We start from the raw sequence: 22906 nt of genomic DNA, 5'->3' as shown, positions 1-22906 counted from the left end.
ACAGCAGCCACCAGCCATCCTGCACAAAACGGCAGGGCAGGGCTGTGTTCCAATAACTTTATTTACAACAGTACCAGCTGCTGATCCTGCTGTGGACCCTCGTGCTTGGTAAGAGCTTTGCCATGACGTTCAAAGAACTATGACATCTGCCACTATGCAAGTTCATGAGAAGCACAACACTTCCTGAGCAGCTTTGAAAGTACATCAAAGCCAGAGGCAAGGGCAGAATGTCATCTCCCACCCCCATCACCTCCTGTCCTCTATGCTGTCCTCAGAATTCTGGCCTTCTCTCTATTACGTCCAGGCAGGGCCTTTCCTTAAAAGATTGATTTTTATTTTATGTATATGAATATCTTCCCAGGGTGTATGCCTTTGCACCATTTACGTGCCCAGTGTCTGCAAAGGTCAGGAAGAGGCATAGAACCTCCTGGAACTGGAGTTGCAGATGGTTGTGAGTTGGCATATGGGTGCTAGGAACCCAACGCAGGTCCTCTGCAAGAACAGCCAGTGCTCTTAACTGCTGAGCCATCGCTCCAGACCCCCAGCCAGGGTTTTGGCCCAACATGCCATTACCTCTCCCAAGTCCTCACTGTCCTGGTGTCTACTTCCTTCCTGCCTCTCCACTCTTCAGCTCAGGCTTTCAGAGCTTACCGCCCCCCCCACCCCCATCCTGGTGCTCCTGCTGCCTGTGGCCCCTGTGCCTTCAGCTGCCTGTGGAACCACATAAGCAAAGTAAGCATATCCCCCAAGGTTTTGGAGTCAGGGGATTGCTGGCCAGCCAGGGACCCCCTTCTACCCCTCAGACTAGCCCCGGTGGCTAGAGGGATGTTATGGGGGCATGTCTCCACAGAAAGCAGGGAGAAGGTCCTTCAAATCTCAAGCTAGTGCCACAGGAAGGTGGTGATACACTGCCCAGTGGGGGGGCAGCATCTGAGGTAGAGAAGGACTCACTGATCTTCTACTCCTCCTCTTCACATGATCTCTACCTGCATGGCACGGTGGGGCTAAAATAAGATCCCCCACAGCAGAAGTGGGAGGTAGAGCAGCTCAAGCTACTCTCCTTATATAACCTTCGCTCCCACAGAGCACAGAGACTGCGTGCCTTGCCTAGAGACACAGAGGTACAAGGGCCTGAGCTCACCTCACCCATGACAGTTTCTTAGGATCACCAGCTTATTGGAAAAGGGCAAAAGAGAGCTTCCAGCATTGGGCATCTGTTCTGTGACAGAACTAAAGGACACAGGTCATCACACAATTGTCATCATCACCATTTAATAAGAAGACCACACCTCTGATCCCCTAGACAACTCAACGAAAGAGAAACATTGTCCCCGTTTATACAGGAAACAAAGAGTGGGAGAGTTTAGTCCTCTTGCCCAGGACCTCACAGCAATAAGAATCAGGACACAGATGAGTCTAGTGGGTACATTCCATCACCTTGGAGGAAGAGACCCACCCAAGAGAATGGGGACCACAGTAATAATCTCCCCAAGGGAGGACCTTTAGTCAGAACACCCAGGTGGGAAACACCTGCCCGTTTGTTCCAGCTAAGTGGCATAGAGGGTCTAAGATATCTCAGTTCCCAAAATCCCTAGTGGGCTAGATCTGACTCAGGGGAAAACCACACAAATCCTGTAGCTGCACATGTGTGTGAAGCTCTGGGAGGTGCAGATAAGGAGTCACACCGTCTGGTGAATAAAGAGAAAACCACAAGAATGTAACTCGAGTGCAAGGTCTTATCGCATGGAGTTCCCAGACAGACAAAAGGGGAACATTATTTGAGAGAGAGAGAGAGAGAGAGAGAGAGAGAAACATTTTTTAGAAAACTTGTGTGCAGACATGACCATGGAGCACAAAAGTGGCTGAGGCAGGACAGCAGGCAAAGGGATTAGGTGGGCCAGGGAAGCCAGCAGTGAGGACAGTGGGACTCTGCAGATGGTTTGTGGTACAGGGAATAGCAGTCTCATCATCTCCTGGGACCACGGACCTTTTGAGGATTTCTTGTTGCAAAAAGGGCAAGGTAAGAATTACCTCCAACTCCTGTGCAGACCCCAGCAATCCAACCTGGAGCAAGGTCCCATGAGCATGTTGCAGAATCCTCAGCCTCACAAACGGACTCAAAAAATGAGCTCCCTCTGCCCCCTTTCAATTGTCCCGCCCAGCTGAGGGAACTGCCATCAACCGGCCCTCAGTCCTGGAAAAACAGCCAGCTCCTCCCCCACCTTTGCCCACACATCAGAGTCTCCCAAGTTACAGGAGGTGACATCAGGTGTGGCTGGCCTTGCCCTCTTCACCTGGGCTGGTTCGGAAGGCGCAGCTATCCACCGTGAAAGCCCAGGGTGACAGGCCCTGTCATACCGGGAAGCTTAGACTGGCCAGGAGCTCCTACTTTACTTTGATCTACAAGGATCTGGCCAAATGAAGGAAGGGCGTGCCCAAAATGGGAACACAGCAAAGGCCAAGGTCAGTGTGCCTGAGTACGCTAAAGGCAGGTGGCTGGGCACGGCCAGTGGATGTATCTTTGAGCTTAAAGCGTAGAGCAGAGACTGGCGACGGGGGAAAAAAGAAGGGAAGAGTGTGCGGGAAGGGAAGCGAAAAGGCTTCAGCCTGGCCAGTGGCCTAAATGGGCCTATCCTCGGGATCCCGCACCTAGGAGGATGGAATGATGGACAGAAGGCCTAGGAATGCGTCGCTCAGCGCAGATCCCTAACACGAGGCCGAAAGGTCGCCGGCCTGATAGCCAGGAGCACGGCATGGTACCCGGCGGGGTGCCCTGCACCGCCGAGCCGATCCTGGTGCCAGCCCCAAAAGCTGGCGAGCCTAGGGAGCGCCTCCGGGCACAGGGTGGGTACTAGCCTTTCTTCACAGCGCCCCAGCCTTCTCCCCGGCGCACACGTGGGCGGAGCGGCGCGAGGGTGTGCGTAGCCCGGCAGCCGCAGCGTGTGCAGTGCGTGGGGTGGGATACCGCCAGGGCGGCCTCCCCCCTCCCGGTCACCCCTAAAGACCCTGGGCTCCACCTAGGCGGGGACCTGCAGGACAGAAAGCCGCCGGCCAACCACGCCCCCCTTGCTGAGGCAAGGGTGGGTCTCTTCTCACTCCTCAGCTCCCGGACATAAGGGGGAGACGAGTGGAAAGCGGGGTGGCGTGAGAGACACAGGGGAGCCAGGAGCTAGTGTCCGGGAGAGCCGCCACCACAGGAAAGGTTGGGGGTCTGGAGAGAGTGGGGGAGGGGAGATGGGCGGGGCCGGGAGGTGGGATGAACGGTGCAGGGCTGTCGTGAGGGGTGCGGAGGCTGGGGGTGGGGATCGGACAGGCAGCCTCAGTAAAGGTGTCCCCACCGCAGGGTCCGCCCACTAGGTGCAGTGTCCCGGGCCCCCTCCCTCAGCGGCACACCTGTACCCACCTGCTCGACGCTCGGACCCGAGCCGGGCAGCAGCCGAGCGCCGCATTCTCCGGCCGCCCCCTCCCCGCGCGCGTGCCTACGCCGCTGTCGCCGTCGCCGCCGCCTTAGAAGGGACGAGACAGGACAGAAAATGAATGCATGCAAAAAATAAAAATAGAGAAAACCTAGACCGTAGCCAAGGAGGCTCGGCCCGCTGGGGACCCTTGCGCGATGCGGGGACTGCGGGGACCGGCACCGCACACTAGCGGCTGCAGTTCGGTGGGCGCCGGGAGCCGGCTCTCAGTGCGGCCCCGCCCCCTCCCGTGTCGTCCCTCCGATTGGTGCGTCCTTCCGCCAGTCAATATGGAGGGCGTGGCGTCCTCCCGGCCCCCAGGCAAAAGCCCAGAGCGGTGGTCAGCTCTGGGCATAGGCGAGCGTGCGCACTGAGCTGGGAAGGCCTAGGGGTTGTTAGTCCCGGACCCAGATCATCTCAGGCAGGAGCAACGTGGGGAACCTGTCTCAGGCCGGGAAGCTCGCGCCCTGCCCTCAGAGGCCGCCTGCCGCGGAGTGTCCCGTCGTCCCCCCCCCCCCCCCCCCCCCCGGGCTAAGGGGAAAGCTGAAGATCAGAGGTTAAAGCGAAATGTTCAAGGTCACAAGTGGTAAGCAGAGCAGAAGACGCAAAATTCTAATGGTTCTGACATCTCTGTCATTGAGCAAAACAGAACCAAACCTACTTCATGACAATGCAATGTGGCAACCGGGTTCTTGCAGGAGGGTAGGCTTTAGCTAGGCAGAGATTCATTTGTTCAGTGTGGGTCTACAGATATGTATTGAGAACCTACTGTGCTGTCCCTAAGATCTAAGGATACCATAGTGAACAAACCATCAAAGATGCGGAAGAGCGTCCATGCCCAGGGAACAGTGTCTAAAGACATTGAAGCATATTTGAGACTGAAAATATCCGTTTCAAGGCAGACTGGAAAGGTGAGAAAGAAGGGATGGTCAGAGACTGTTGCACCTTGGGAAAAGTGCACCAGATTCACACTCTTTTAATGTACCAGTCAAGATGAGCTCTGTTGAGCTGCGGTAACAAACAGGCAACAGTCTCACTGGCTTGATTTTGGCTTACACTCTTCATCCTGCTTAGGTCACATCTGTCACAGGCCCATGCTTATGAGACTGGGTCAGAAGGCGCACCCACAATTTGCAGAGCACTGTGAAGGAAAGGTGGCCGGTCTGATTCAGGTGTTTGTAAAACCAACCCTCCCACCTCAAAAGCGCACCACTCCCACTTGCATTTCATTGGTCGAAGTAAGTCACATGGTCAGGCCTGACTTCAGAGAGTGCAGACCATCCCCTAAATAGGGGAGGGAAGACACAGAATATGAGAGATTCCAAGGATGTCATTAACAGCAGAGCAGCTGTAAAGAGAGCATGGACTGAAATGAAGATTGTGTGGCAAAGCTTGGAACAACAGAAAGCTCACTGTAGGACTTGCTGGTGGCTTGAACACCGGATGGTAGGGATGAGGCCCCCGGTGTTTCAGGGATGAAGCCCATGTCTCTCTGTACCTCACAATATGTTTAGAAACAAGACCTTGGAAATTGTCATTAATGAAGATGAGGTTATCCTGTAGTACACTAGCCCTTCATCCAGTCTGACTCCCATTCCTATGAAAATGGGTGCAGAGAGACACACAAGGACATAGTTTGTGAGCCTGAAGACGACACCAGAACACCAATGATCAACAGCCCAACTTGAGAAAGGAGCAGGGGGGGAGTTTTCTGAGAGCCTCAGGGGAGTTTGGCCCTGAAGAGAACTTAAGCAGATCTGATCTAGCTTAGAGCTGAGACAGTAAGTTTCTGTTACCAGAGCCACTGAGTTCGCCCTGCTTTGATACATGTGTATCAGTTACAGATTACATTTGGCCACAAGTTATCCAAAGCACTGTTACACAGTGGGTTAAATTGCTTTTTTCTCACTTAACAAGAAACTCAATGCAAGCCAACCCCAACTTTCTCCTGGCGTTCTCTCCCTAGCATGAGATTTCCTTCCTCATAGTGACAAGGTGATGTCTTTCCAGCATCCTGGCATCATTCCAGTCAAGAGGGAGAGACCATAGGCACAGACACTCCACAGCTCCTTTCAGGAGCTTCTCTAGAGGCTCCCATTTGGTGTGTTTGGCCAGAACAAGGTTGCACAGCCCCTCTGACACCAGAGGAAGCTGCATTTCTTTTTCAATTAAAGAAGCACTTTTCAGATGCATGAAGACAAATGATACCACAGAGTTCTGTTAATGGGTAAGAGAAGAATGGATCCTGAACAGACGTCTATGGTGCACGAGTTTCATGCTGCCCAAAGCTTCTAAAATCAAGAAAGAGCCTTCCCCTTAAAAATCCCGTGCAAAAGACAAATCTTTATTTAGAATAATTGGGCCCATAGAGATGGTTCTGTGGATAAAGTACCTATTAGAAGGTCTGATGACCTGAGACCCACATGGTGGAAGGAGAGAACCAACTCCCACAGTGGTCCCCCCCCCTCACACACACACACTACACTCACACACACACCACACTATGCATGTAAACACAGACACACATACACTATACATACACAGAAAGAGGCACACACAGATAAATGTCAAATCATTTTTATTTAGAATAACAAATTTTGTTTTATGTAGCTAGACATCACAAACATTACAAGTCTCAGAAAAATAGTATAATTATTGTATTATTTACCTGACTGCCAACCACCACTATAGTCCTTTGGTACTTTTTTTTTCTTATCTGTTTTGAGTGAGTTCATGGGATAATGATTTGATACCATTCTTTTCTATGCAGAAGGCATAGACGTAGATCATTCAGAGTTCTGCAATGAGAGTGGAGGAAACGTTGATGCTGGTAGATTCTCCTGACTCAGACTCATGAATGATGTGCACATTTTCAAGATTGTCCAAAAATTAGTAAAAATTGTATCTTTCCTTCAGAAATGAATGCTTAATGTGAACTTGTTTATTAACAATATATTTTATACAGGGTCTCACTCTGGCTTTGTTGTATTTTGTTATTCTAAATAAGATTGTGTGTGTGTGTGTGTGTGTGTGTGTGTGTGTGTGTATACCACCATGTGAGTTGGTTCTCTCCTTCCACATGTGAGTCCCAGGGATTGAACTCAGGTCATCAGACTTGGTGACAGCTGCTGTTACTTATTGAGCCATCTCCCTGTCCTCAGTTATTCTAAATAAGATTCATCTTGTAGCTATAGTAGAAGTGAGTCAGTCCTCTGCCTCAGCCCCTGGAGTGATGGGATAATAAGTCTGTGACAGCATACCTAGCTATAATCTCTCATGAGGAGAAATATCTACCTAATAATTATAAACAGGGGGGAAGCAGACTAGCACTTCCTGTCCTGGGGCCCATCCCTGCCACCTGGGAAGAAAGAAGAAAAAACCCAGGTCCCCAAGCTCCCCCAGGTCCACTGAGTGAAACATCATCATGGTAGGCCAAGGCTCTGCAATCTGGTGGTATGCTCACTGCATCTGAAGTCTGTTGGTGCTGCCAGTGAACATTCACTGACTCTCAGGTTGCCCTGTGGCTCTGGCAGCCTATTTGTGAATCCTGGCTAGGGCATTTCATTGCACCAACAAGAAATGAAACCAAAACAACACCGGCCATGGGAATCTGCACATCAGGCCATCCCAGACCCTGGAAGGGGCAATGCTTGACCTCTCAAGCTTGAAGGTGAATCTACCCCAGTGCCACTGTGTGGCTGCTGCATATAACCCTAGTTAGGCCTGGTGAGAAGGATGCCATCATGCTGTCCTAATAAAGGAGGGGAAGCTGTGCCCAGGTAGCAAGCACCTGAGGACACACCTAGTATCCCAAACTGCACCCCGGCACTGTGTCATGTGACACCCAGCCCTAGGTCCAAGGCTCAGCTCCACACAATGGCATTCACAGTGTTCCCAGCATAGAAGCACCTTCTGAGAAGCCCAGAGAGCCACCCTGTGGTGGGAGGCCTACTCCTGAGAGGGAGAAGGATTTCAGGGGTCACGAGCCAGAGAGTGACTGGTAACTGCAGACAGCTCTGCAATTCCCTCAAAATAGAAGGAGCTTTTAAAAAAATCGATCATCCTTTGATAACCTTGAAGGCAGTTCACTGAGGCGAGGCTCTCGTTCTGTACAGAATCAGGGAGGTGTGGTCAGGGGCTGCAGGGTTTCCTCCAAAAATTAGGAGTGTCAGCCTCGGGGGCTTGTGAGCCTAGCTTGACTCTCAGAGCTAGGTCATGAGGCTTCATGTGGGAGCTGCAGGTTCCCCTGACAGGGCCCTGCTACCTTGGTTCACACTCTTGAATGGGTGTAGTTTGCTCTCAGTGAGTCCTATAGAAAGATTTAAATAGTGCAGGCAATCATGGAGAGGAAAATAAAAGCCACCTTCAATCTTACCTCACCGGATAAGTTTATAGACACTTGCTAACCTTGCTTCAATGTCTCTCCTTGTGTGCAAACACGTGCACAGAACTTTCTATAAAGTACAGACTCCCTCCCCCCACCCCCATCATACCCCACTGGTGGCCCATCTCCATAGCCTGGCTAGTTTGGGTTTTGTTTTCAGTACTGGGGGTTGATCCTAGGCTACCAGATGTGCTAGGCAAGTGCCCTAATGCTGAGACATTAGCCACATTTTTCTGGTTCTCACTCTGCACTCCATTGGCACCTCAGGAAAATCCTTCCAGTGCCTTGGGTCTCTCTCCTTCTGAGGGGCAGAACTGCTATACACTTTCCTCTTGGTGGCCAGCCTCTTCATTACTGCCATCCAGAGACAATGGCATGAAACACTCTTCCACACATGTCCTTAAATGCCAGGAGTTCTGTTCCTGTGAGATGTCTTCCTAGGGGCAGAGTTGCCAGTTTCTGGATCTAGGCTTATTTTTAATAGATATTCCTAGGACCCTGTAACATATTACTCCTGCATTCCTAGTTCTCATGATCAACCCATGTTACTGTGTGCTGCAGCTTTAGAAGGGAATCATAATGTGGTCTGTCCTTGTAAGTTATTTTCAAATAGTGTTTTGTATATTCCAGGCTGGCCTTAAACTCACTATGTAGTCTGTAGTGATACCTTTTCTAAATACATTCTTTGCCTTTAAAGAGACTGAGCTTTCCCCGAACCTTGAATCCAAGTTAATAGTAATATGCTATGAGATGGTTTAAGACTATGGACTTATGCTGGGCACGGTGGCCCACACCTTTAATCCCAGCACTCAGGAAGCAGAGGCTGGAGGACCTCTGAGTTCAAGGCCAGCCTGCTCTGTAGAGTTCCAGGACAACCAGGGCTATACAGAGAAAGCCAGTCTTGAAAAACAAACAAGCAAAGGACTACACAATTAACTGTTATGGAATATTTGTTTACACTGTAAAGATGTGTCTCTGGGCTGGGCGGTGGTGGTGCATGCCTTTAATCCCAGCACTCAGGAGGCAGAGCCAGGTGGATCTCTGTGAGTTAGAGGCCAGCCTGGTCTTTCAGGAAAGGCCCACAGCTACACAGAGAAACCCTGTCTGGGGCGGGGCGGGGGGGGGGATGTGTCTCTGTCTAAGACACCTTGTGATTGGTGTAATAAAAAGCTGTATGGCCAATAGCTAGACAGGAGAGATGAGGGGACTTCCAGGCAGAGAAAGGAAGAAGAGATAATTGAGGCATGCAGAGATGTGATCAAGACACAGAACAAGTGGAACATACAAAATGGGATTGAGGTAAAAAGCCATGTGGTAAAACATGGATTAATAAAAATATGTGTTAATTTAAGTTATGAGCTAGTGGGTCAAGCCTAAGCTAAAGCCAAGCTTTCATAACCAATAATAAGTCTCCATGTTGTAGATCCAGTTTGATAACATCTGTTGGTAGTTAGAGTTCTTCTCAGTTCAGCTAGGGTCATGAGGTAACGTCTTTCCTTCTAAAACTCTGTTAAAGATTTCTGTAAAAAAAAAATCCTCATTTTCACTTCTTTTCCATATCTTATTTTCTGTGGTGTTCAATAAATACCAAACAAAGCCCTTTGTTAGGGGCAGTTACAAGGCTCTAACTAGTCTCACAAGCCCTCCTTAATGCTATGCCATGGGGCCCAGGTTCAATCCCAGCACCCACATGGTGGTTCACAACCATGTGTAACTCTAGTTCCAGGGGATCTGATGCTCTCTTCTGACCCTGGAGGGCAATAGCCCCTCCTATTATTAGAGGGGGCAGGGAATGGCTAGAGAGATGACTCAGTGGTTAAGAGCACTTGCTGCACTTGCAGAGGACCTGGATTCAGTTACCAGTGCTCCCACGGCAACTCACAACCATCCATAATTCCATTTCCAAGGAATGGAACCTGACACTCTCTTCTGACCTCCATGTCCACCAGGCACACACATGGTACACAGAGATACTTGCAGGTAAAACGGTCATACACATAACATAAAAGTAAATCTTTTAATAATTAAGAAGCTAAAAAGCACTTGGGTGAAAAAGGTGACCCCATAAAGTATCTTTATGTAGAAAACTTTCCTACCATGTGGCATATTGCAAGAATACCAGAAAAGACATGTAACAAACACCTTCTCCAAAGGCCAGTGAGAGGCTTCCAATAAAGTCAGTTCTACCTCAAAAGTAAAACCCACAAAGTCAAAGACAGTAAGACTATACCACACAATTCGACTGGTATAGACCCAAGACAGCTCCAAAGAAACTGCCACCCTCTGTCACTGTCCCCCCTGGCAGTGAGTTCTCATTGCTTTGTGAGAGCAGGGTGGGGCAGAGGCATGACTGTTGGTCTACATGTGCTTGTAGATCATAGTGCATTCAGGAGTGTGGAATAAGCATTAGGGACCAGCATTCATTTACACAACAGCATGCGAGGTCCCATCCCCTGTGCCTCTACCCTCAGTGTTTGTCTTTCTCACTCCATGTGCAGGAAGTTGTGACTATAAATCTAATCCAAATTTTTAGACCTTTAAAAATCCCTAATATTTTGGGTACCTGTGTCTTGGAGAGACATTGTTTAAAAACACATTGCAACAAGGCAACTTGAGCATTTGGGTTTCTGACCAAGCTCCTCCAGAGCACAGTTGATCTTTGGGGCAGGATGATTCTTGAGTAGGGAACAGGGCTATGTACTTACCTACAACACTTACTTAAAACTCCATCTTGTGTCCAGCCTGTGGCACAAACAAAGCATCACAGCATCTCCAGCCTCCATCCCAAAGGGGCCAGAGCATCTTCCCCTGTGATGCAGCAAAGGGAGAGCAAAGTTGCCCCAAGGAGAACCATGATAGAAGTGTGTCTGCCATAGAAGTGGAATGGCTGGAAAGTCTACAGAGGTATGAGCATCGTCAACTTTACAATACAAAACAACCCTCCAAGACATGTGTGCCAGTTTATCACATAGCAGCTATAGAGGAAATGTTTGCCATGTCCCAGCCATAACCCTACATCTTCTGGGTGCCAGTGCTGGGCTGGGATCTGCTCCACACATGTCTTCTCCCATATTGCTGTGGGTTCCTCTGCATAAATGAAAACAGTACCTTCGATGCAGTCAATGCTTGGCAATACTTTTCTCTGTTCTGTGATTCTGTGTTTTAATAAATTCTCAATCTTAAAGCAATAACAGAATATACTCCCACATTCCCTCAGGGTACACTCAAGTTTTGCTTTTTTTTCATCTCAAATATTAGTGTCCCTGGAACTACAGTTTTGTTGCATGTTTATTTGTTACATCATTGTGTGTGTGTGTGACACGTGTCATAGCACATGTGTATAAGTCAGAGGAAAACATTGTGGAGTCAGCTCTCTCTTTCTGCCTTTACATGGGTTCCAGGGATTGAACCTGGGTCTTCAAGCTTTTGCAGACAGCACCCTTACTTGCTGAGCAATCTCTCAGATCCAGAATGGAGGCTTACAAGCAACTAGGCCAGTGTGAGTCTGTCTTTCCCCGGAGGAGATTAACAGCAGTACCAGCAACACTTACTTTAAAGTTTTGTGCCTAGCCTGTGACACACACGGAATTTCCCTTATGTTTTGTTTGCCCTGATTATCCCATTTCAATTGTCTGCTCTGCCTCTTGCCACACTGTCCTGCTCACCTATCTGGGCACCTCCCTTAGCTTGTTCATTGTCTCAGAGCATGGAAGCTGCTCTTAACCCTCTGTCTGCTATTCCATATAAATTTGGGAATTTGCTTGGCAGTTTTTGCAAAGAGCTGTGTTAGAGTTTGATCAGCCGTGCATTGAATTGATCACAGTTTATTTACACACACACACACACACACACACACACACACACACACACACACACACATATACAGAGAGAGAGAGAGAGAGAGAGAGAGAGAGAGAGCGCACTTACAGATTACATCTCCTGATTGTGCATCCTTCCATTTCCCCTCTTATTCTTCTCTCTGCTTTGTGTATGTGCATGGGCATGTACACATGTTAGTGGGTATGTAGGATCAATCTACCTTGGTTTTTGAGATAGGGCTTACTGGGACCTGGAATTCACCAATTAGACTAGACTAGCTGCTCACTGAGCCCAGGGATCCATCTGTCTCTTGTCTTGTCAGTGCTGGATTACAGATACACTGCACCTAGCTTTTTATGTGGATGCTGAGAACTAAATTGAGGTTCTAATTATTGTGTGTATGTGTGGTATATATGTATGAGTATGTTTATGTGTATATGTTTGTGTCTGTGTGTTTGTGTGTGCGTGCGTGTGCACTCGCGCCCTAAATTCAATGTTGGATATCTTTCTTTACTGCTTTCCGGAGTTTCTCACCGAATCTGGAGCTCACTGATTCAGCTAGACTGGCTGGCCAGAAAGCTTGGTGATCCTCTGGACTCTGCCTCCCCATAAGAGGAATCATAGACACACAGGACATGCCACCTAGCTTTTTATGTGAGTGCTAGGAATCTGGACCCAGGTCTTGTGCCTGCATGGTGGCACTTTGCTGACTGTGCCATCTCCCCAGCTCCGTTCTTTTTCATTTTTGCCCTTCCCACAGGTGCATGTGCCATGTCATTGAATTCCATGCCCTTGAATGCATGATCAATAACAAATCTGTTTTCATGTATTTGTTTGCTACTTATTTATCTTCACATTTATTCAACTCTTGAGCCATTTTTTTTTTCAATTTTTAAAAAGATTTATTTATTTATTTTGTATACAGCATGTATGACTACAGGTCAGAAGAGGGTACCAGATCTCATTACAAATGGTTGTGAGCCACCATGTGGTTGCTGGGAATTGAACTCAGGACCTATGGAAGAGCAGTCAGTGCTCTTAACCTCTGAGCCATCTCTCCAGCCCTTGAGCCATTGTTTATTGTTTGGTTTTCATATTGAATACTGAAGATTTTCACTTACATGTATTTATATCATATATTCTTATAATAATGTAATTTCTTTATCCCAGTCTCTTATCCTTTCATATTAAGCAATATCTTATGTTTTTGCTATTGTATCTCAGAAATCTTTGCCTAACCTAAAGCCACACCATTTTTTTCCCATTTCCTGCTGCAAGTTTTTCAGATTTAAGCTTTTACATTTAGGTCTGTCATTCATTATGAAGAATTTTTTATAAATGGTTTAAGATTTGTCTCAAAATTGATTTTCTTGTAGTTATCCAATTGTCCCAACACCATTTGTTAAACAACATTATCTGTTCTCTACTGAATTTTCTTTGCATCTTTGTCAAAAAAAAAAAAATCAATGTCCCACATGTGTGTGGGTCTATTTGTGCATCTCTTGCTCCATTGATCTGTCTCTGATATCAACACCATGCTTATTTGTAAGACTCTAATGCCTTAAGCAATATTTCTCTGGCTGCTTTGATTTTGTTTATTGTTCATTTCTAACAGGCTAGAATGTATCTTCATGTATGCACATGTTTGGGGGTTGTTGAGTTGTTTGATATTTGTTTTCATCAAATTTAGAACTTCTGGAACTATTTACTCCAGTATTCCTATCTGCCTCCCCTCTTCCAAAGCTGACATATGTAGCACTCCTCAAGTCACTGAGGCTTCCCCTCCTGGCATCCCTTTCCCTCTGCTTCAGCCTAGGGGGGGTCTCTGCTGCTCCATGTTCATGGCCACTATCTTTTATCTTATGCAAAGCTAACCCAGAAAATTTTACATTTCTGAGATGGTGTGTTCAGTTCCAGAAGACCCATTTGTTCATGGTTTTATCTTTATTTCTTCACCGGTTCCGAATTTCTCTCTAGTTCCATACATGTAACAGCAGCTTCTCTACAATCTTGGGTGCCAGCTCCTCCTCTCTCTCCTATCTGGGAGTTTCCTTGAGCTTATTTCCCCCTAGTTATGTTTCCATTTTCATGGTTACAGGACCTCAGATAGCCTAGGGTGTCCTTGAACTTATGACCCTTTTCCAATACTCTCCCAGTACTGAGATTACAAGCCTGCTCACTCCAGTGTGCCCAGTTCATTCAGTACTGAGGATGAACCCAGGGTTTTGGGGTTTTGTTGTTGTTGTTGTTGTTTTTTGAAACAGTGTTTCTTTGTGTAGCTTTGGAGCCTTTCCTGGAACTCTCTTTGTAGACCAGGCTGGCCTCAAACTCACAGAGATCTGCCTGCCTCTGCCTCCCGAGTGCTGGGATTAAAGGCATGCACCACCACCGCCCAGCAAACCCAGGATTATATGCATGGTGGGCAAGAACTACCAGCAGAGGCACACACCCAGCCCTCTGTTCACATTCTCCTGTTCCCATATTTGTCTAGTAGTTTTTTGATGAGTTCCAGCCTTATAGTTTATTTGCAGAGTGCACTTTGTGCTTTATTCCTTTAAGGAATGTCTGGTTTTCTTCCATCAGATCAAGTAGTTACTTGAAAATCAGCTTGATCTTGTTTGTCTTGAGGTAGAGTTTCAAGTAGCCCAGGTGGGCCTCAAACTTGCTGTGTAGCTGAGGCATGAGCCACCATACTTGACTCAACTCACTGAACTGTTCATTGTGGCTCATGGTTGACTGGCTCCCCTAACCTCAAGAACTGTGGTGGGATGCAACATCATGACAGAAGGATTAGGGTGGAAAGCTGCTTACCTCGTAGCAGCCAGGAAGCAGAAGGTCACACAGGAAGGGGCTGAAGATCTAGCTGCTCTCCCAGGAAATCTACCCAAGGACCCATTTCCTCCAACTCAGCCCCACGTTCTCGTTTTCACACACACACACACACACACACACACACACCAATAAGGCCATCAAATAATAACACGACGAAGGAATAAGTCCATTGACCGTCAGAGCCCTCATAAGCCACTCCCATCCTAAAGGTCCACCTCTGAAGAGTGCTGCTTCCGGTACCCAGTCACAACGAAAGAATCACTGGGGGACACTTCCTCTCCAAGCCACAACACAAGCCCACTAGTTCTGACACCAGCAGAAGTCCTCGGTCACAACAGCTAAGGCACTTGCTGTGCTCTTCCCACACTCGCACTTTAAGAGTGTGAACAAAAATCCCCAAATCCTCTTATTTAACAGGCACGGTTATTATCCCCACTTAAGTGGCGTTGAGATTGAGCCCCTAGAGATGTGAAGACACCAGCCTGAGATCAATCCACAGAGATGATCCCAGACTGTTGAGCCACAGGGACGTTACCTTAATGTAGGCAGCACAGAAACTTACACAAAGAGCCTAAGAACCCAAGGTTACTTTATGGCCACCTAACACAAGCTGGACATTAATATGCAAACACAGCAGGGATGCCTTTGGAGGGGGGGCAGTGGAAGGAGAGCTTGCTGTTCCAAGTGTTTACACTGTCCTTTAAATTCTATCTTTTTTTCATATTAAGGAGGTACACCAAAGCATTAACAAGATAAGCACAAGGACTCTGCTCTGAGCTTTAATTCCACCACCAGCGATCATGTAGCACGTATTCTTATGAGATCAGGAAATATAAAAAGACGTATAAATAATTTAGAAAGGAGATTTCTCCAGACAGCTCCCTGGTGGCAGTAGGGGAGATCTGCTAGCATCCAGGCCCACACCGGATGGGGCGGGGCTTCTAGGCCCTCAGCCCCGCCCACTTCAGCTTCCTCCAAAAATCGGGAGCTCAAACCCTGAGCGACCACGCCCCAGGACCACAGCAGGAGATAGCCAACCTCCCTCTGCAGGGCAATGCCCACCGGAACCGTGCAGCCGGACAGCAGCCAAATTCAGCCGCAGGACTTGGTCCTGTGCCGCCTCTATCGCGAGAGCCAGACTTCCCGGGGCCGGGAATGAGGTGTCCTCCAGAAGGAACAAGGCACCCCAAGTGGTTCCCCAGGGCCTGGCGTGTGACTAGCCTCGCGCCCTCGTCCGGGTCCTTGGCTCCAGGAACTCCACGCTGGAGTTACCTAGCTCAGGAGCTTCTAGGACATTGGAGCTGTCCGCCGCCTGGTGCTGAAAGAGACAAGGCGGGTTCAAGATGGCCTGCTGCCAGGCCGGCCACAGGACCGGGAACGCCACTGCTTGGGGAGGGCAGTGACGCAGGATGCTTGGCTGTTTCGTGGCACGCCCACAGCGTCCTGGCACAGTGATTGACCCAAACGCGTTTTTTAAAAGGCGTCTAGCACCTTGAACCTGGATTGGAACCCACATTGATACCGTTCTGCCATCCAAGCCAACTGTGCAGATGCTGAAATTGACGTTGGAAACGTGGTTTCTTTCTGGAATTTACCTTTATGCAGCTGCTCCGCCCACATTGAATAGTTCCATGTTTGGGATGTACCTTAGAGTGACATCCCTTGTACTGCCTGCTTCCTGGGCACAGGCATGGCAAGAACCAAGTTGTCCTTAGTGGCTCCCTCTTGGCAGCACCTCCTCCCAGGTGAAAAACAAGATGTGACTGGTAGGTGGCAGTACCGACGTGCTAAGCTATACTGTCCTATTCTAAGGTGTGGCCACTACACTGTCCAGCTGCTCTGCAGGCCTGGGCTCTGGGCAGGCGGCACCACTGGCGATCTTGGGCATTTGAGGGTCTCTGTTTACCCAAAATTAAAACAAGAGTATTTGGTCGACTGACCGATTACTGTATTCTGCCTTCTTCAGGCCACATTGCTTTGCCCACTGCTGTTTCTCTCATCTGTGTACAGCTTGGCACACCCTCATGCTAATGTCTGTCCACAGAATGAAGGGACAGGCCAAGGGCAGCCAGCCACCTGTGTTCTTTCCTGGTGCTCACCAAGCTTGAGCCCTTGGGAAAGAATCAAATGGGGGGGGGGAGACACAGGCAGATCCTGCGGAAGTAAAAGTCCAGGGTGTGGTAAGTAGGGAGAGGCTCTTTATTTGTCAGTAAGGTGCCTGGGGAAGATGTGGAGAGCAGATCAGGGGGCAGTATTTGTCTTCCCCTGATCACATCTCTAAACTTCTCTCCTTCTGTCCAAGGGATATGCTGTGTGCTGCTATAGTTAAGGAGTAGATGTGAAGAACGTTCTATGGAAAGGAGGGGGTGTTGTTTTGGTTTGGTTTGGGTTTGGTTGTTTTGTTTTGTTCCTTAATCCTTGACTTTCAGAGCTAATTCCACAGGTTGGATAAACTTCAGGCTGCAGATGTGGGCCTGGGCTTCGTGCCAAAAGTGGTGGGAACTATAGAGGGCACATGCATGCCTGCTGGCCCAGAGGCAGGGAGTGCTTATGGGAGAGGGGCCTCCACTGCCTGGAGCAGCCATGGAGAAAGGAACATTCCACCAATCTGTCTGTGGGAGTTGTTTTTCTCATCGATGTGACAATATACATGGCAAAAGCCACTCACAAGAGAAAGAGTCTGTTTTGCCCGGTTCCAGGGCACAGGTCATTATGGTGGAGAAATCTTGGTAGCAGGGGTGTGGAGCAAATGGTCACACTGTGTCCACAGTCAAGAGGCAGAGAGAGTTGAATATTGCTGCTTAGCTCAACTTATCCTTCTTATTCAGTCTTGGACTGCAGCTCAGGAGATGATAGTGTCAACATTAGGGTAGGTCTTCCTACCTCAGTTTACACAATCTGGAACATCCATAGACACATATATGTTCCTATGCTGATTCTAAATCAAGTCAAACTGAGGAGGACTATGGATCTTCATATCATCTATATCACAGGCACACCCTTTGACTCAGCTGCCTGATTCCTAGGAAGCTCACCAAATATCATGGAGACCATGATTGATCTCTGTACCTATCACTGGGCTGTGAATTCTCTGTGACTCATGGGCACAGCCATCATGGTACAGACACTTCCAGCAGACATACTTGGGGTACACTGGCAAAGAGGCCACTGAGACACACTTGCACTCCAAAAAAAAAAAAAACCAAAAAAACAGCTCAGAGCAGTATGCTTAGGGTGCCAGCGTCCAGCAAAATGTTTGTAGGGGCAGACTCGCTCTGGATCTTTGGGAGGAGAAGCCCAGCCTCCAGGGAAACTATTACATGTTGCTGGACCAGGGTGGGGCTGGCTCTGCCTTTCCCACCATCTCCTCAACCTTACCTTCTGAGCCATGGTCATGAGTTATAACCTAAACCCAGAATTCCATAAAATCACAAAGCATAGTTTCAGCAATGGACTCCTGGACTTTTCCTAAGCTCAGGTATGTGGGGACAGAAAGGTGAGAGACCAGGCCAGGTCTTCCCTATTTATGCCTTTGCTCTTTCCAGAAGTTCCTGAGGAGAGTCTTCTTGTATAATATTAGAGGGACCAACCTTAATATTATACATCCCAGGGGCTCAGGAGAGAGAACTACTAACGGCGAGGACTATTTTGGGAAATAGAATCTCAGCATACTGAATTCTACAGTCCACTTGCTTTAATTCCTCTGGCACAACATACTATATACACAGCTTCAGTTCTGTTCTTGTGCCTAGCTCCTTTCTTGCCTGGCTTCTCTTTATACTTATCTATTGCTCCCTCTAAGTTCTATCTGAATTCTCTTATCTTAACTGTGCCTCATCTAGGGCCTTTTCAGCTTGTTCTTACCCAGCTAGTACTTCCCCATCTGGCTCTTCCTCATCTTCCATCTCATTCCTCTGTACTTTCTTCTAGCCCTTCAGTCTAGTTCTCTCCCATCTCAGTTTGTTCCTCTCAAGTTCTTACCCATCTAGTTCTTCCATTCTCTTTTCTCTCCTCTGTGCTGTTCTCTGTCTACAGAAAATACCTGCCTTTTCTTTCCTTGCCTCCTCAGGAATGTTGTTTTATCTCTCACCTTGATAAGTAAAAACCTCTTTTGTTTTCATTCAAAATGCTCTGGAGAACTACTAGGCCTCCTCAAGGCCAGGGGATGGTCTGAGCTTCATTCATTAGCACAGGAAACAAAGTTTGGCATCTCAGCCAACTTGTCTCCTAAGCTCAGCAGGGCATTTAGTAACTGAGTAGGTTCAGCAGGTCTGGGGAGCTGAACTGTTTACCAATTGGTCTGGGCACTCAAGGATTTCATAGCAGAAGACAGCTGAAATATTAAAGGCTAGGTAACACCAAATATTCATAATAAATGGCTTGCCTTTTGACAGACCCTTGGCCGGTCAAAGTTCAGCTTTAATACACGGCTGAATCTCTACAATATATTCTTGCGGCCTGCAAGAGAGTCTCTTCTTTCAGACTCTCAGAATGATTGGCATGGAACTGGCTTCTGTGTTGTGGCTTCATAATGGCATGGGCATGATGAGATCACCTTTGAGAATGCTACCTTGAGAAGGGCCTAGCTGTGGCATAGGGTATGGTGGGCAGGTCCTGGGCTGGCTGCCAAGAGACTTTAGTTCAAAACCCTGCATGTGCTCTTCATACCTGTGTTGGTTCTGGGCCACCTGTGTCTCCCCACATCTTATGTATTCCCATCTACATATTAGATCATGCATGTGGCTGGGGAGACAAGCCATGGTCATGTGTGAACCAATTGACCTGAGCTATGCAAGTGCCACCTACTACCTCCTGCCCTCTTGTGAGCAAAAATGAGGCACTAGCTCAAGCCTGCCTCCCTCATGTGGTGTCACTGTCAGCTTCAGCTGTCAGCTTGACACCAACCTAGAGTCACTTGGGAGGAATTGCCTCCCCAGGATTGACCTTTGGGCATGTCTGGGAGGCATTTTTTTAAATTGCCAATTGATGTAGAAGGGCCCACTGTGGGCATGGCCTTCCTTGGGAAGTTTGGCCTGGCTTGTATAAGGAAGGTAGCAGAATGTGAGCCTGAGAGGAAATCAGTGGTTTTCTGTTTCAAGCTCCTGCCTTGAGTTCCTGCCTTGGCTTCTCTCCATGATGTATTATTTAGCCTGTAAGATGAAATAAAGCCTCACCTCTACATAGTGTTTTCGGTAGTGTTCTCTTACAGCAACATAAACAATTGAGAACATATACAAAGATCACAATTGGTATAATCAACCATATCCCTTCTAGCTCACTACTCTGATAGCCTTACCATACTGCCTCATGTCAAAGTTAGCTGCTGAGCACTGCCTTTCAATTATTCTTTTTATCCCAGGAAAGAGATAAGGATTATAAAAGATTTCCACGTCCTTATAAATAAGTTCAGAAGTTGAACACTATACTTCAGTTTAGTCTCATTGGTCAGAATTTGTGTACAATGGATGCTGAGAAGCGTAATTATCCCAGGTGACCACAGGAGCACCAAAATTTCAGGGCTCAGTTGCTCCTGGAACAGGACAGACAATAGCTGGATTAGGCTTCTCAGCCCACAGACATGAAGAGCCAAGATCATAGCAAGCTCAGCCTGCTTCTGACAAAAGGCTGTATTCTTAGATTGCAGAGGCCCCTGTCTCTGTGTGCCTGCACATGACAGAGGAGGGGTGTCCTTACAAGGACACAGTCCTACACATGGAATTAGGACCCCATCCTTAACCTTAACTCTCTCCTGGACACCCCATTTCCAGGTGATGGGGGTCAAGGCTTCAAAATGAGATATGGAAAGCATAATTCCCACTAAAGCTCAGTGGCAGTTCATTTCTGAACAAATAAACTTGGAGCCTGTCTAGAGGCAGGCCTGTGATATGTAAAGGCATGGGCCAAGGCTTAGCAGTCCACTGTGAGGTGGCTGCAGTTCTGTAGAAAGCATCTTCATAGCTCAAATAGACAGAGCACCACATGCCCTTGAAAAAAACCATTGTCCACTTAGCAGGGGCCCGGGCCCCGACCTTCCAAAGAATTTGTAAAACCTCAGAGGCCACAGCTGTTCCCTAGCCATAACTATACTCATTGTGCGAGCTGGAGCCCAGCTCTCCTTTGAGTGACATGATAAATTGCATAGCTTAAAACATCTGTCCATCTAAGCCTGGCCCAGGCTCCTCATAGAAGCCTGTCTGTTGGCTCCAGCCTTGGTTTTTTCAACCCTGAGGATGGCAGGGAAGGAGGATGTCCCTGGCACTTCTGCTCTGTGCCGAGCCCTTCATGCACATAAGCACACATGGCCCCAACTCCTTTTTGCCTTTTTCAGCAGCAGCTGTAGAAGTAAAATGCTGACAGGTCATGTGTGGCAGGGCTGGGGCTGAGCCGACCACCATTCAAGCCCAGCCTACTCGGAGTTTGTGAAACAAAAGCCAGTTTGTTGAACCAAATGTCCAAAATGCTCTGCTGCAGCCTGAGCCTAATGCCTGTGCCAGGGAGAGTTCAATCAGGTGGACTCTTTGGCCCCTTGAATTTTGCTCCCCTCTTGCTTTCCTGCAGTGTGCTGGCTGCACTCTTGAACCAGCTCTACCCTGTGATCTGCACTCCCCCCTTTTCCTTCCCTGCTGGTGCACTCTGGCCAGTGGCTCTGCTGTCCACATGGAGATGCCCTTTGCCTAGCGATGAGCTAAGAAGCTCATGGGCTGCCTGGCTCTATGTAGGCCAGAGGCTGTTTGGTACACACCCTGCATGAGAAAGTCAACGGGAAGAACAACCAAAAAAAGAAAAGAAAAGAAAATTATTCTGCATCCCGCTCGAGTCTCTTTGTCCTAGTAACCATGGTGTCTGAGCAAGCTAAGGGAACACTCAGGAAGGATTTTTATCTTAATGGGAAACTGACACAAAGGGCTGAGACAGGCTCTAAGGGAAAGGCTCCACCAATTTGATTTTTTAATTTAGACTACTGGAATATGGAGGGTGGGAGGAAAACGCATAGAATATTCTCTCCAATGACGCAAAACTCTGCCTTGTGGAGTAGCTGAGGAGAAAAGAGGTGGCTATGTGCTCCAGGGAAGAGAAGACCTGACCCAGGTTCCAAGTGGGGTCTCCATCAGAAATGCTGGCTCCTGCAAGCTGTGAGTGCGTTCTGGGCACTGGGATCTCGGGAGTGCCACTCAGTGACCTAGCCATGACACTTTTCAGTGGTGTGGAATGATAATAATATTCACTGCTGGTGGGAAATGACACTCAGATTCAGGAATGGGGTGGGGGTGGAGATCCTGGCTGGTTCTAGTCAAAGGCCTAGGGCTGAGCTCTCCGAGGTGCTGAATGTCCCTCTCTTCCACAACTACACAGCTCAGCACGGGAGTAATGAGCATGAGCGTCTATCATGTTTGTGAATCAGATTGCATTTGCTGAGCACCTACTGTGTACCGGGTGCCTGGCTCCCTACACAGCATTATCTCATTAGCACACATTGTCCCTAACCTGAGTCTTTGCCTTTGGTTGACCTGAGCTGTCTGCCTGCTCCTGAATCCTCTGTTGCCATCCTGATCCTGGTGTGGCCTGAACAAATACCCTGTCCCTAGCACAGGTAACCTGCCCATGACAGCACCTTGTGGCTTGCCTGCTGGGCCCCTCACTCGTGTTCCTTATCTCTTGCCCTGGGAAGGCAGCATCTGGCTCCTGGACAGAGCCTCACTCTGTGGCCCAGGCTTGTCTTGAACTCACTAGGCAGCCCATCCTGGCTTCAAACTCACAATTGTCTTGCCTCAGTTCCCCAAATGTTGGAACCACCAACATTTGTAACCCTCCCCATCCAGGGTTTTGTCTTGCTCAGCCCTGTGTCCTCCACATATAACGCAGAGAGAGACCCAACAACAGGAGGGCTCAGTCACATGACTGACGGACCTAGAAATGAGATTCAGAGGGGCCTGAACCCAGGGCTTCTATCCCTGGCTGGCTTCTATGGGGAGAGCCTTGTACCACAGCAGCCTCTGCTCTCGGGAATTCCTAAGTATTAACACCCTGGATCCTCCCTGCAACCCACAAGGTTGTACATACCTTTGCTCTTCATTCTATAAGCAGGGAAACTGAGGCATGGGGGCAGTGATAGTTATCTAGAAAACAGACCATCCACTTTCTCACTGTGTCCTGTGTTGAGGTGGGGCCCTGTCCACTGTGAACCTATTGAGTTAAGCCTGGGTATTGATTCCTGACTGTGCCCAGTGGCTCCCACACCCACTGGATGATGCTGAATGGCCAGAGCATCTCTCTGGACTTTCAGAACACAATAATTTCTGCTCTGTAGAGTGGCTGGCAGGTCAGAGGCCATCTATGTGGCATATGGAAAGAACCCTGTTGGTACATTGTCACTGGTGCGTGATGTGGTTCACACATGCTCTGGTATTACTGATAA

General features: G+C 48.3%; 2 protein-coding genes across 8 annotated transcripts in view; one reads left to right on the top strand and one right to left on the bottom strand.

Moving 5' to 3' along the window:
* Positions 1-3706, bottom strand: part of Jakmip1 (janus kinase and microtubule interacting protein 1) — a 123799-nt gene extending 120093 nt beyond the window's left edge. For 3 of the 7 annotated variants that reach the window (XM_036201666.1, XM_036201665.1, XM_036201667.1), the window contains exon 1: positions 3404-3702. The gene's annotated coding sequence lies outside the window, so the exon portion shown is untranslated. Of the gene's footprint in view, positions 1-3403 lie in introns of all 7 variants that reach the window. The other 4 variants (XM_036201661.1, XM_036201662.1, XM_036201663.1 and 1 more) reach the window with 3 other exon arrangements.
* Positions 3707-15451: 11745 nt separating this feature from the next.
* Wfs1 (wolframin ER transmembrane glycoprotein) overlaps positions 15452-22906 on the top strand; it is a 52235-nt gene continuing 44780 nt past the window's right edge. Inside the window, exon 1 of the mRNA XM_036200516.1 lies at positions 15452-16256. Coding sequence (XP_036056409.1) covers positions 16181-16256 — 76 coding nt within the window. The 5' untranslated portion in view covers positions 15452-16180. The remainder of the gene's footprint in view (positions 16257-22906) is intronic.

Source organism: Onychomys torridus, chromosome 10 (genome assembly GCF_903995425.1).
Source record: "Onychomys torridus chromosome 10, mOncTor1.1, whole genome shotgun sequence".
Taxonomy (NCBI): Eukaryota; Metazoa; Chordata; class Mammalia; order Rodentia; family Cricetidae; genus Onychomys; species Onychomys torridus.
This window is presented reverse-complemented; position numbering and strand designations above follow the sequence as displayed.